The sequence below is a fragment of the Oncorhynchus gorbuscha genome, unplaced genomic scaffold, assembly GCF_021184085.1.
Source record: "Oncorhynchus gorbuscha isolate QuinsamMale2020 ecotype Even-year unplaced genomic scaffold, OgorEven_v1.0 Un_scaffold_14:::fragment_8:::debris, whole genome shotgun sequence".
Lineage (NCBI taxonomy): Eukaryota > Metazoa > Chordata > Actinopteri > Salmoniformes > Salmonidae > Oncorhynchus > Oncorhynchus gorbuscha.
In genome coordinates, this window is record NW_025744673.1 from 202,729 (window position 1) to 216,666 (window position 13,938).

General features: G+C 43.2%; 1 protein-coding gene across 1 annotated transcript; it reads left to right on the plus strand.

Annotated features, from left to right (window-relative positions):
- Positions 1-513: 513 nt before the first annotated feature.
- Positions 514-6,344, plus strand: LOC124016991 (homeobox protein AKR-like). Its single transcript, XM_046332322.1, has 3 exons — positions 514-1,107; positions 2,851-3,083; positions 4,569-6,344. The coding sequence occupies exons 1-3, from the start codon at positions 1,092-1,094 to the stop codon at positions 5,253-5,255; spliced, it is 936 nt and encodes a 311-aa protein (XP_046188278.1). The 5' UTR covers positions 514-1,091; the 3' UTR covers positions 5,256-6,344.
- Positions 6,345-13,938: the final 7,594 nt, after the last annotated feature.

Below are 13,938 nucleotides of genomic sequence, written 5' to 3' on the forward strand. Positions count from 1 at the left end.
AATTGATACAGGAATAGACTAGCCAATTAGAGAAGCCGTGTATGAAATACTGATGAGAAGTAGCCCTGCCATGCTGCGGTGGTTGTGTTCAACATTATGCCCTAAAACTGCTGCAAGATCTTCAATGCCCTTAGCTTCCATACCTACAGCTACGCATTTCAATTATAGACCTACATTTGTAACATAAAAGTAGAATATATTCTAGCGGATGTTCGGCGAGATTGTGTTCACGTCAATGCAGAAGTAGATTTATGCAACCATTCCCAAATGCTATTTGAATTGATCAATGCAAGCATAAAATCGCTGACAGTCCTTACGGCTGACATTGGATATTAGCCTATCCCCGTTGACAAATTGACAACCATCCCATTTGTTGCATAATGCATTAGCTAATGAAATAATGAATATGCTAATAAGGCTCTGCTATTTATATAAACATGGGCATAGAAATTGATACAAGGAATAGACTAGCAAATCAGTCCGAAATACTTATGAGAAGTAGCCCTGCCATGCTGCGGTTGTTTGTTTTCAACATTGTGCACGAAAACCGCTGCAAGATCTCCAATGCCCTTAGCTTCCACACCTACAGCTACGCATTTCAAGTATAGCCCTACGTATGTTAACATAAATAGTAGAATATATTCGAGCGGTTGTTCGGTCAAATTGTGTATATGCCATTGCAAAAGCCATGCTGATGTCAAGATATATTTTTTTTTTTTAGCTCTTCCCTTCTAAAGTGGGAGGATCTTTGTGCGTTCGAGTCACGCAGCTGTCAAAGATAGCTGTCACCCAGTTTCATGATCAAACACACATTGAATGAGAAAGGCTTCGCCAAGTCGAGCAGCGGACTTCAGGTAGCCTACCCCTGGCATAAGTAGCTCATTGCGCCTCAAACAATTGAAGAAGCCGAGGAACGGTTCTATGACTTGATTTATTTTCAATGAACGAAGCCGTTTAACCATTTGGAGTATAGGTGTGGAATATCCCGAGAAAAAGGATCTGCCAATTAAACGAATACAATTCGAGAAGAAGAAGAAAAAAATTACTGCGCTCCTCTCGTGACCAACGTGAAAAGGGGATTTCTAACGGATATGAAGACAAAAAAGGGTAGGTCGCCTTTTTCCATCGGCGTGCCGATTTCGATAACACGCGTGTATCCAAAGATATATTGAGGGAGATCGCGCATAAGGCATTTCTCAATGCAAGCAACGCAGCCTATTGTTTGCTCCAGTCAAAACAGGGTCCCCCCTGTGTGCAGGCGGGCTGTCAAAATTGTTTTGCGTATATGCCTTTTGATTTAAACCGTTTCAAATGCAAGGAATTGTTATCTTTCAAGGTTGACTAGTTAAAGGCATCGAGTAAATAATCATAACCATTTTGTTATACAATAGTGTTAGATCCTTTAACTGAATAGCTTACTCTGAAAACTTAGTTCATGATGAACAAGTTTCCAATTCCTAGCTAATTCCTTTAGGGTACATCTGGGTGGATTGGCTAAATTAGAGGGCATCTCTAAACCCTTACGTCACCGCGCATTTAGTTCATTAAAATGTATCAAATGTGTAGCCCCGACGATGCAGAGTAAGTTCTCTCTGCTAGTTTAGCTGCAACATGGTTTCATTATCTCGGTATACGTTGTATTATGTGCCAGACTGTTGAATTAAATTAGATTGTGCGAAATTTGTAGCAGACTTCCAGAGCCCTGATTTTTTTTTTTCGATTGGCACAGCGTTCAAATCCTGACCTCCTTTGTGAAGTTGCTGTTGGCTTTCATTCTGCGACGCTGCTCTCGCATTCTTCGACCTCGTGTTAGACTACACGAACTTCTACACATTGTTTTAAACTTAGAAATTCCTTAATAGTAGAGCTTATAAAACACCCAATCCCCCTCGGATGAGTAATAGACTTCATTTTAAGAAAGAAATGAGTAACTCTTTCAAAAATGTTCAAATTGTAGTGAAATAATGGTTCGACGAACAAGATTCTTTTGTTTAGTCTTGATACGTTGACTTGCAACAAGTACCCCTCCCCCTTCCTCATACAATCCTACATAATTACCTCATTCCAACTTCAATGTTTTTTAGTTTAAAAAAAATCGATTTCCCACCCCTATGCCAAGGACAGATCTAGTGATATCCGGTACAGTATTTTGTTGACATGGAATGATGGACAACAGATGATGCCATGTTTTTTAGTTTTTACAATTTAAAACTTAAATAAGACCATCTAAATTATTAAAGTTGCAACAAAAAAAGTTAGATTTTTGAATGTGTTATTTTCAAGATAATATATATATTGTCCTGACTTTCAGGTTTTTGTCAAGGCTTGTGGTAAAAAAACTATTTTGTATTAACTGTTTGATTAGGCGATTTTTAAAAAAGAATAAGAAAGAAACAAACAAATGGACTACAGATGTTTTTACAGCCTTGGGAATTGTCCCCCTGGAATAACTATTTCAGTTGTCTTGGGCCCTGCTGTAGCTTCCTGCACTGTGTCAGTGTCAACATGAAGATGTGTTTGCTCAGTACAGTAGGCCTGCAGTATTTGTCGAGGCAGGTTTTATAACTGACACAGCATTGGAGCAGCCTGCCTTTGTGATGTCCCTCCTCTTCACCCCCCCCCTTCCTCCCTCTCTGTTCCACGAATCACATGGCTGAACATGACAGCTTGCTTCTGACACATCAGCTGCCTCCGCTAGAGAGCTAGCTTTTGGCACTGGGCTGTCGGAAGGTGGGTGGCTGACAGACCAGACCAGACAGACATACAGACAAGGGTGTGTTGGGGGGGAATTCTGGGGGAATTCTGACTGACATTCTTTCACACATCCGTTCTTCTCCTCTCCACACACAGGCATGATGACGTTGTCGGCCAGTGAGACGGACGAGGAGGACAGCATGGACGCCCCCTTGGACCTGTCATCCAGTACAGGAGGGAGCAGTGGGAAAAGGAAGCGGCGCGGGAACCTACCCAAGGAGTCAGTGCAGATCCTCAGGGACTGGCTATATGAGCATCGCTACAATGCCTACCCCTCTGAACAGGAGAAATCCCTGCTCTCCAAGCAGACACAGCTCTCCACACTACAGGTATACTAACACTTTTATTTTATTTTTTTAACTAGACAAGTCAGTTATGAACAAATTCTTATTTACAATGACAGCCTACTGGGGAACAGTGGGTTAACTGCCTTGTTCAAGGGGCAGAATGACAGATTTTTACCTTGTCAGCTCGGAGATTCAATCCAGCAACCTTTCAGTTACTAGGCCAACGCTTTAAACACTAGGCTACCTGCCGGCTACGCTGAACTCTCTAATGATCCTCATCGATTACATAAGGGGCCCTGTTCAAATACTTCAGCAATGCATCCTTCCTTCTTACCTTCCTTGAATTCCTTGAATTGCTTGCTTTCACTTATCTTATCACTTACAGATCTCAAGGAAATGAGGAAGGAAGGATAGAATCAGAGGGCCAGAGTGACAGGCCTCGGTGTTTATAGGTTTACCACCAGATGACTAGTAGGTCTGTGGCATGCAAAACAAATGATTGGCCGGAAACGCAATGTACAAGGACCTTGTGTTGTAAAGTCCTATCGCAGTTTTATGACACGTACGTAAACAAAGAGAGCATGATTGACACATGGAAAATGAACACCTAGCAACCTTTCAAGGAAGCTTGATATTGCAACGTTTTGTCAGTCGACACATCTGAAGTGAAACGACTTTGTCCTGTGTCCCAAATGGCTCCCTGATTCCCTATGTCGTGCACTACTTTTGACAAGTGCCCAAATGGTTTTTCCCTTAGGGTTCTGGTCAAAAGTATTGCACATTGTAGGTAATAATAGGGTGCCATTTGGGGGACACAGCGACTAGGAGGAACCAAGAACTCTGACTCGGCTCACTCACTCTGCTGGGTGGTTGGCGTGGGCTTGGCTGTAACGATCACACAGGAATTTCCCTCCCCCCCAGCCCTCTTCAAGCCCAGCTGTCTGGGAACAATACAGAGTCCTTTACATACTGAGAGCTCTAGGCTTTGAGCCATCCGTGGCTGATAATTGGCTGGGACAGAGGGGGTGGGCAATAGAATTGGGGAGGGCAACAAGACATTACAGCATACTTGTGTTACCTGCCATGATGGCTTTTCAAAGGCCTAGTTTGAGTTTCTTGATGAGCACAGAAGTAGAACCTTATATTTTCTTGCCTTTCGTACTATGCTTTATAAGACATTAACGCAATAACAAAATAACATTAGTTGATGTGCAATTAGGTTGTCATAACAAGAGCTTTTAAACATTGTCTATAGGTATGCCAGAATATATACGATCAAGAGCAAGTTGTGCATATCACATATGCTCGCAGATGTTTCAGATATGATGCATGTTTTGCATACAACAGAAACGCAGCCATCTCACAATGTCATGCAAATATGTAAACCGTATGTAACCTGTTTTTATGTCATCGTGTGATATAAAGTATACTTTTGTGCTCCCCCTTTTTCCCCTTGACTTTAAAAAAAGTTTTAACTTGAAACTATACTATATACTGAAATAAATGTTGCAATTTGCTCTCCTTCAGGTTTGCAACTGGTTCATCAACGCACGTCGGCGGCTCCTCCCGGAGATGCTGCGTAAAGACGGTAAAGACCCTAACCGGTTCACCTTCTCCCGGAAAGGCAGCAAGGGAGGAGACGGGGGCTTCTCTGATTCCAGCTCTCAGTCACCAAAGCACGCCACGGGCCCCGAGGACCGCTACGACCAGCGGGCGCTGCACCCCTCCAGCTTCGAGGCAGGTCTCCCCAGCCCCGGCATCCTGCTGAAGGCCGTATCGTCCCCTAAGATGTCCCCCTCCTCCTCCCTGGGGCCCGACACCACCGTGGCTCCCCGGCCCTCTGTCATCTGTCACACCACTGTTACCACCATGGCCATGCAGAAACAGGGCTCGAGTCCCCCCTCCTACCTCTCCTGCTTCCTCTCTAGCATTAACACAGATGGCAGTAGGGCCGCAGAGCTGCTGCATTCCACCACAGAGGCTCTGGGGCTCTTCAGATGCCGGGAGGAAGGGTTGGGCCTGGGCGCCCCGCCAGTGACCACCACCCACACCACCATGGAGTGTAACCTAAGCCCCCAGAGTGGGCTCTTCAACACCCCTCCCCCCAACCCCCCAGACATCACACAGGACTTCAGTGGCTTCCAGCTCCTAGTGGATGTGGCCCTCAAGCGGGCGGCAGAGATGGAGCTGCAGGCTAAACAACTGGTTTCTTAAAGGGGAGGGAAAGAGATGACAACCCAGTTGTTGTTGTTGTCTCTAAATGAACTCCTCACATGAGTTCAGTGACTGTGCAACAAAGAACAAACACAACTCAACAAGCCTGATAACTTATATTTTTGGTATACATTGGTGTACAAAACTATATCAAGGTGCCTTGGCTGTTAGTTCTTTTTTTATTTTGTCATATGCGTGTATGTATGTATCTATGTGCATCTTTTTTGCACACAGGACCAAAAAGATTTACGGACAAAAAAAGCGCTGCCTGTCTTAAAACATTTCCTATGTATTTTACTAGAGCAAGGCATGAGGTCATACAAGTGTTCTGCAGGTGAGGGAGGGTGGTTCTCCTCTCCTCCATTATGGGATATGTAGTTTCCAGATGTGTTTCACGTTTTACATTTCAGAGATCAGTTTGCGATGGTTTCCACTCGGCCTTTCGCACAATAGGGCCGAGTTAGGGTCCCCATCTCTCATCTCAGTGTCTTAAAACATACTTTGCTCTTGGGATCTATGATGAACTTTATCACTACTGTAGAAAGGGTTCTGTGGTTTTTTATTTTCACAAGAGTATAGTTTTTTGTTTTCTTTTGACTTTTGTTTTTATACCTTTTGATATTTTATAAGAAAGTAAACCTCTCGTCTTTGTTTTGATTAAGCGTTTTCCTATACGAAGGGATCATTCAGATGAACTATGTAGCAAGTTCCTAGTCTGAGCCTTCCTCCCCTCCTCACATAGTGTCTGCAGCCAAATTGGCACCCTATTCCCTATTTAGTGCTCAAAAGTAGTGTACTATGTAGGGAATAGGGTGCCAATTTGGGACACAAACCTGTGTAGCGATGGCCAGTTAACTGGAAGAACAACACTAAAATAAGATTTTTTTTCATTTGTGAAGTCACCAGCAGCGGAAAAAAAATATAACATTTTCTAAATCACCAAAAAGCATTTTATGTACAAAAAAAGGACCATGTTTGTGTACAGCGATTGTGACATGACGCCCAATGATGTGATTTCCTTTCATACTGTGCAATGTTTGTGGCAAATAAGGGGTCACATATGGGATATAAATAAATAGTTGTTTTCTACTACGCTTGCCGTTTCACTGTTGGAACACTCGATCACATTGACTACATCTAAGGATCAAGAATCTTCTCAGGCGATTGCCCACTAGAATCACGTAACAGCAGTAGCACAGAATGTAGAGCGATATGAGTTCCATCAATCATACATTACTGCTACATGAAGAAAAAAGGCAGGGAGGGGACAGAAATAGCACTTTGATGTGTGTGCATGTGCCTGTGTTTCTACATGCTCTCGGTCTCATGAGTCATTCTATCCTGAGACATTCCTACGTGTGTGGAGCTCTGGTGAGCCTAAGTCATTAGCATAATCCTGTATAAATTAGTACGAGATGACAGCAGACGTTTAATCTGACAATTAATCTTGATGGTTGTTACAATCGTCTCAAATCAAACCGTGAAGGACCTCGGCGTTACTCTGGACCCTGATCTCTCTTTTGACGAACATATCAAGACTGTTTCAAGGACCGCTTTTTTCCATCTACGTAACATTGCAAAAATCAGAAACTTTCTGTCCAAAAATTATGCAGAAAAATTCATCCATGCTTACTTGTTACTTCTAGGTTAGACTACTGCAATGCTCTACTTTCCGGCTACCCGGATAAAGCACTAAATAATCTTCAGTTAGTGCTAAATATGGCTGCTAGAATCCTGACTAGAACCCCAACATTTGATCATATTACTCCAGTGCTAGCCTCTCTAAACATGGTTCCTGTTAAGGAAAGGGCTGATTTCAAGGTTTTACTGCTAATGTACAAAGCATTACATGGGCTTGCTCCTACCTATCTCTCTGATTTAGTCCTGCCGTACATACCTACACGTATGCTACGGTCACAAGACGCAAGCCTCCTAATTGTCCCTAGAATTTCTTGGCAAACAGCTGGCGGCAGGGCTTTCTCTTATAAGCGCTCTATTTTTATGTGAAAGACGCAGACTCGGTCGGTCTCAACCTTTTAAGTCTTTACTGAAGACATCTCTCTTCAGTGGGTCATATGATTGAGTGTAGTCTGGCCCAGGAGTGTGAAGGTGAACGGAAAGGCTCTGGAGCACCCTTGCTGTCTCCGCCTGCCCGGTTCCCCTCTCTCCACTGGGATTCTCTGCCTCTAACCCTATTACAGGGGCTGAGGCACTGGCTTACTGGTGCTCTTTCATGAAATCCCTAGGAGGGTTGAGTCACTGACATGATCTTCCTGTCTAGGTTGGCGCCCCCCCTTGGGTTGTGCCGTGGCGGAGATCTTTGTGGGCTATACTCTGCCTTGTCTCAGGATGGTAAGTTGGTGGTTGAAGATATCCCTCTAGTTGTGTGGGGGCTGTGCTTTGGCAAAGTGGGTGGGGTTATATCCTTCCTGTTTGGCCCTGTCCGGGGGCATCATCGGATGGGGCCACAGTGTCTCCTGACCCCTCCTGTCTCAGCCTCCAGTATTTATGCTGTAGTAGTTTATGTGTCGGGGGGCTAGGGTCAGTTTGTTATATCTGGAGTACTTCTCCTGTCTTATCCGGTGTCCTGTGTGAATTTAAGTATGCTCTCACTAATTATCCCTTTCTCTCGGAGGACCTGAGCCCTAGGACCATGCCTCAGGACTACCTGGCATGATGACTCCTTGCTGTCTCCAGTCCACCTGGCCATGCTGCTGCTCCAGTTTCAACTGTTCTGCCTGCGGCTATGGAATCCTGACCTCTTCACCGGACGTGCTACCGGTCCCAGACCTGCTGTTTTCAACTCTCTAGAGACAGCAGGAGTGGTAGAGATACTCTTAGTGATCGGCTATGAATATCCAAATGACATTTACTCCTGAGGTGCTGACATTGCTGCACCCTCGGCAGCTAATGTGATAATTATTATTTGACCATGCTGGTCATTTTATAAACATTAGAACATCTTGGCCATGTTCTGTTATAATCTCCACCCGGCACAGCCAGAAGAGGACAGGCCACCCCTCATAGCCTGTTTCTTCCTAGGTTTTGGCCTTTCTAGGTATTTTTTCCTAGCCACCGTGCTTCTACACCTGCATTGCTTGCTGTTTTGGGTTTTAGGCTGGGTTTCTGTACAGCACTTTGAGATACAGTGGGGAGAACCAAGTATTTGATACACTGCTGATTTTGCAGGTTTTCCTACTTACAAAGCACGTAGAGGTCTGTCATTTTTATACACTTCAACTGTGAGAGACAGAATCTAAAACAAAAATCCAGAAAATCACATTGTATGATTTGTAAGTAATTAATTAGCATTTTATTGCATTAAATAAGTATTTGATCACCTACCAACCAGTAAGAAGTTCTAAGGTACTGCGTCGCAGTGCTAGAGGCATCACTACAGATCCGGATTTGATCCCGGACTGTGTCGCAGCCGGCCGCGTACGGGAGACCCATGAGGCGGTGCACAATTTGCCCAGCGTCGTCCAGGTTAGGGGAGGGTTTGGCCGGCTTTTTGTCCTTGTCCCATCGCAATCTAGCGACTCCTTGTGGGGGCCGAGCTCATGCACACTGACTTCGGTCGGCAGCTGTACAGTGTTTCCTCCGACTTGGTCCTGCTTGGCTTGCAGGTTTAAGCGAGCATTGTGTCAAGAAGCACTGCGGCTTGGCGGGATCGTGTTTTGGAGGACGCATGGCTCTCGACCTTTGCCTCTCCCGAGTCAATACGGGTGTTGCAGCGATGGGACAAGACCGTAACTACCAATTGGATATCACCAAATTGGGGAGAAAAAGGGGTCAAAACAAGAAAATACACTTTACGACCCTGTCATGAAGTATTATGACCATCAGACTGGTCGCTATGCTGAGGATTGCTGAGAGGTGATAGTCGGTGAGAGATGATCTGTGCCTTGACTTGTTATATTTCATTACTGAAAATGTCTGTTCACATACATAGGTTGGTGCAAACATCTCCTGAGCGTGACTCATAATCTTTGAAACGTTTTGTTCATCGAGAGATGCATAGAACCTCGTCAGTGACATTGTTTTGAATAGTTCTCCAATCACAGCATCAGACTGAAGATTTATAAGCTCAAGTTGCAGGTCAGTGGGAGCGTTATCCACATTGCAGGTGAAAGGAGAAGAAACCAACAGGATGTCATTTTCACACCCTTTTAAGCACCTTCCCCAAACTCAGCCATCTCACGTTTGTGTGAGAGGGGAGATCTGATCGTCTCTTCCAACAGTGACACAAACTGCCTGTGGTTTAAAGATTTTTCTCTTATGAAGTTTACCACTTTAGTGACTGTATCCACAATGTGGCTCATTTTCAGAACACATTTACAGAGCACCTCCAGATGAATAATGCAATGCAGGAGAATAATTGTCTGATCTGGGTTCAGCTCAGCTACTTCATCTTGCATCCTTTTCAAAAAGGCAACGTTTTTTCCTGTCAAGTTTGGGCACCCGTCAGTGATCAGACTGGATAACTTTTCAAATCTCAGTCCCAGCTTTGCCACACACTTATGATCTTCCTCCAATAAATATTTCCCTGTGGTTGTGCTCTTCATTGACTGCACTGAAGCGAGCTCCTCTGTCATTTCAAAGTCTGGGGTTACGCCTCGTAAGAATATCAACAACTGCGCTGTGCCACGTGCATCACTGCTCTCATCCAGGGCCAAGGACAAATGAAATCCTTTACCTTGTCTTTCAACTGTTGTTCCATATTCTCTGCGATGCCCTCAACACGCCATGTTAACTGTTCATCTTGACAGGGAAACATTTTCAAACAGGTCTTTCTTGTCGAGGCAAAGTATTGCTGCAGAGTCAATTAAACATTACTTAATGAATTAGCCCTCAGCGAATGGCTTACTATGGTTAGCTATTTTTTGTGGGACAGTACATAGCTAGCTCTTACAATTCCGTCGTTTGCTGAATGCAGTTTTGTGAAAACTCCTAGCTGCTTTTGCAACTGAGAAAGCAACTCTTTCGATGCACTTGCCCTCTGCTCAGAAGACATATTCCTATATTTCTTTTGCATGCTACGTCTGGAAGTGTCGGGACAAGTTGTAGTCTTTCAAGACAGCGATGCTCACTTTGCACACTAAGCACACAGCTTTCCCTGAAACATCAATAAAGAAATATTTCGATGTCCACTCTTTCTAGAACACCCTACATTCATTTTCTACTTTCCGTTTCTTTGAAATCTTTGGATAACTCCATTTCTATCTAGCTACTATTTGTAACTGTGACGTGTGTGTCAGCCTGTCAGTCACTGTCTGTTCTCGTGCAGTTGTCATTTATACGTGACTTCAAAATAAATGTCCCACAAGCGGCGGTAGTTAAATCATTACACAATGGTGAGTATTCATTGGGCTTATCATTTGAATAACAAATACGTTTTTCAAAACTTTATTATTGCAAATTCTTTATGTGATCTGAGCATGATTCCGTGGGCCGTATTGAATCAGGTCGAGGGCCGCATTACGGCCCCCGGGCCTGCCTTTGCCCAGGCCTGGTGTAATGGAATGTTTAGCCTTTTTGACAATCTTATGTAGCTGTCACAACCAGCCATAAAATAACACAATATATGTCACAACATGTCTAAATATCTGTCATGACAGTGTTATGACCATATTTTCACATGGTTATGATGCTAGGTGTCAGGGTAAAGCTTTACCAAGGTTTCTTATTGGATAAATTCAGGTAGTCCATTCTCTTTTGTTTTGGTGGTTAGTCAATATGACCCAAAGTAAGACCATGTGGATCCTGGGTATTTGTGTTCTTTCGAGGATACATGCATACGAGAAACATCTTTAACCACTAGGCAGGGTAACCTAGTGGTTAGAGTGTTGGACTAGTAACTGAAAGGTTTCAAGTTCATATCTCTAAACTGACAAGGTACAAATCTGGGGTTCTGCCCCTGGACAGGCAGTTAACCCACTGTTCCTAGGCAGTCATTGAAAATAAGAATTTTTTCTTAAACTGACTTGCCTAGTTAAAGAAAGGTAAAATAAAAAAATGTGTTGCCAGCACAATCCAAAAGGCATGGAATCAAATTACCCTTCCAAGATTGACTTTGTCAAAGTAGTGAACCGATCACCATTGCATGCATACCTTTGTTCTGGTGGTTTGGAAATGCTGCACCAGCCTTTTATAGTATAGATGGGTTGGTTGTTTAGCAACAACGGACGTGTGCACAACTATGGGGTGAAACAGACAGGGTTGGCTTAAACTGTTGACCGTATGTAAACTATATTTAGTCTCCAAATGTTTACTGAAAACACAATACACACTGACCACCTGTCTCTGAAATACATCGTTACAGTTGTTGTTTTGCTAGCTACTGAATTTGAGTGATATTAGCATAGAAATGACATCAATCAAAACAAGACACCTGAAACCCACCTGAAACCCCACCTCTTTAAGGAATACCTAGGATAGGATAAGTATTCCCCCCCCCCCTTTAAGATTTAGATGCACTATTGTAAAGTGACTGTTCCACTGGATGTCATAAGGTGAATGCACCAATTTGTAAGGCGCTCTGGATAAGAGCGTCTGCTAAATGACTTAAATGTAATGTAAATGTAAGACATGGTATTTTACCAGGTAAGTTGACTGAGAACACATTCTCATTTACAGCAACAACCCGAGGAATAGTTACAGGGGTGAGGAGATGAATGAGCCAATTGTAAATTGTAAAGGCCAGATTGGGAATTTAGCCAGGACACAGGGCTAAACATCCCTAATCTTATAATAAGTGCCATGGAATCTTTAGTGGCCAGAGAGAGACAGGTCACCCGTTTAACATCGCATCCGAAAGACGGCAACCTACACAGGGCAATGTCCCTAATCACTGCCCTGGGGCATTGGGATATTTTTTTTAGACCAGAGAAAAGGGTGACTCCTACTGACCCTTCTGATTAAACAGCATGATCGTTACACAGGTGCACCTTGTGCTGGGGGCAATAAAAGGCTACTCTAATATGTGCATTTTTTGCCACACAACTCAATGACACAGATTTGAGGGAGCGTGCAATTGGCATGCTGACTGCAGGAATGTGCACCAGAGCTGTTGCCAGAGAATGAATGTTATTTCTCTGCCATAAGCCGCCTCCAAACGTTGTATTAGAGAATTTTGCAGTACGTCCAACCGGCCTCACAACCACAGACCACGTGTAACCACGCCAGACCAGGATCTCCAAATCCGGCTTCTTTACATGCAGGGGGTGCTGAGAAGTATTTCTGATACTGATTGACTGGCTGCCCAGTGGGTCGGCCTATGCCCTCCCAGGCACACCCATGGCAGCGCCCCTGCCCAGTCATGTGAAATCCATAGATTGGGGCCTTTGACTGATTTCCTTATATGAACTGTAACTCAGCAGAATCTTTGCAATTGTTGCATATTACATTTATATTTTTGTTCAGTATTTGTAAATCTGCCTCATTATATTATAAACAAAAATATGTGCAGCCTGCATTTCAATAAACACATATAGGATAGGTGGCATTAAGGTTTTTAATGCTGATACATTTCCGTACACGTGACATAACATCAACAGTGCAATAATATTAATTACAAAATGTATATCTGCTTAATATGTTATTTGATTGTTATTACATTTACATAGGGAAACATTCATTTATGTACAGATGTTCATTTGAATTGTTTTATACTTATATATGGACTATTGCTGCGATCACGTGCTAGTCGGAACTCGGAAACTCTGAATTGTTAACCGATTGTAGCTATACACTTGTCGTGTTCAACCAGTTAGCATGTCAGAAATATTATAGTCGTCTAGTTCCGACTAGCACGTGAACACGGCGTACATCACAAGCCTCCACCTCTCAGAATTGCCATGATTGGTTGAAAGTCTTTAGTTTGGCAATTACCCACAATCCAACATTCTTTACCACTTCCCGTAATCCCCCTGTAATGTCAGGGTTTTGATATGTTAATATAATGATCATAAATAACGAAATAATTTGACCGATATTTGAATGAATTCTAATAAAAAGGTGAAATAAAATATAAAGAGCAACACAGCTCATATTAAATTAGCTTAAAACATAATGGGCAAAAAAGTTACAGTGGGGCAAAAAAAGTATTTAGTAAGCTACCAATTGTGCAAGTTCTCCCACTTAAAAGGATGAGAGAGGCCTGTAATTTTTATCATAGGTACACTTCAACTATGACAGACAAAATACCAATTTTTTTTCCCTCCAGAAAATGACATTGTAGGATTTTAAATGAATTTATTTGCAAATTATGATGGAAAATAAGTATTTGGTCAATAACAAAAGTTTATCTCAATACTCAATGTAAAATACCCTTTGTTGGCAATGACAGAGGTAAAACATCTTCTGTAAGTCTTCACAAGGCTTTCACACACTGTTGCTGGCCCATTCCTCCATGCAGATCTCCTCTAGAGCAGTGATGTTTTGGGGCTGTTGCTGGGCAACACAGACTTTCAACTCCCTCTAAAGATTTTCTATGGGGTTGAGATCTGGAGACTGGCTAGGCCACTCCAGGACCTTGAAATGCATCTTACAAAGCCAGTCCTTTGTTGCCCGGGTGGTGTGTTTGGGATCATTGTCCTGCTGAAAGACCCAGCCATGTTTCATCTTCAATGCCCTTGCTGATGGAAGGAGGTTTTCACTCAAAATCTCACGATACATGGCCCCA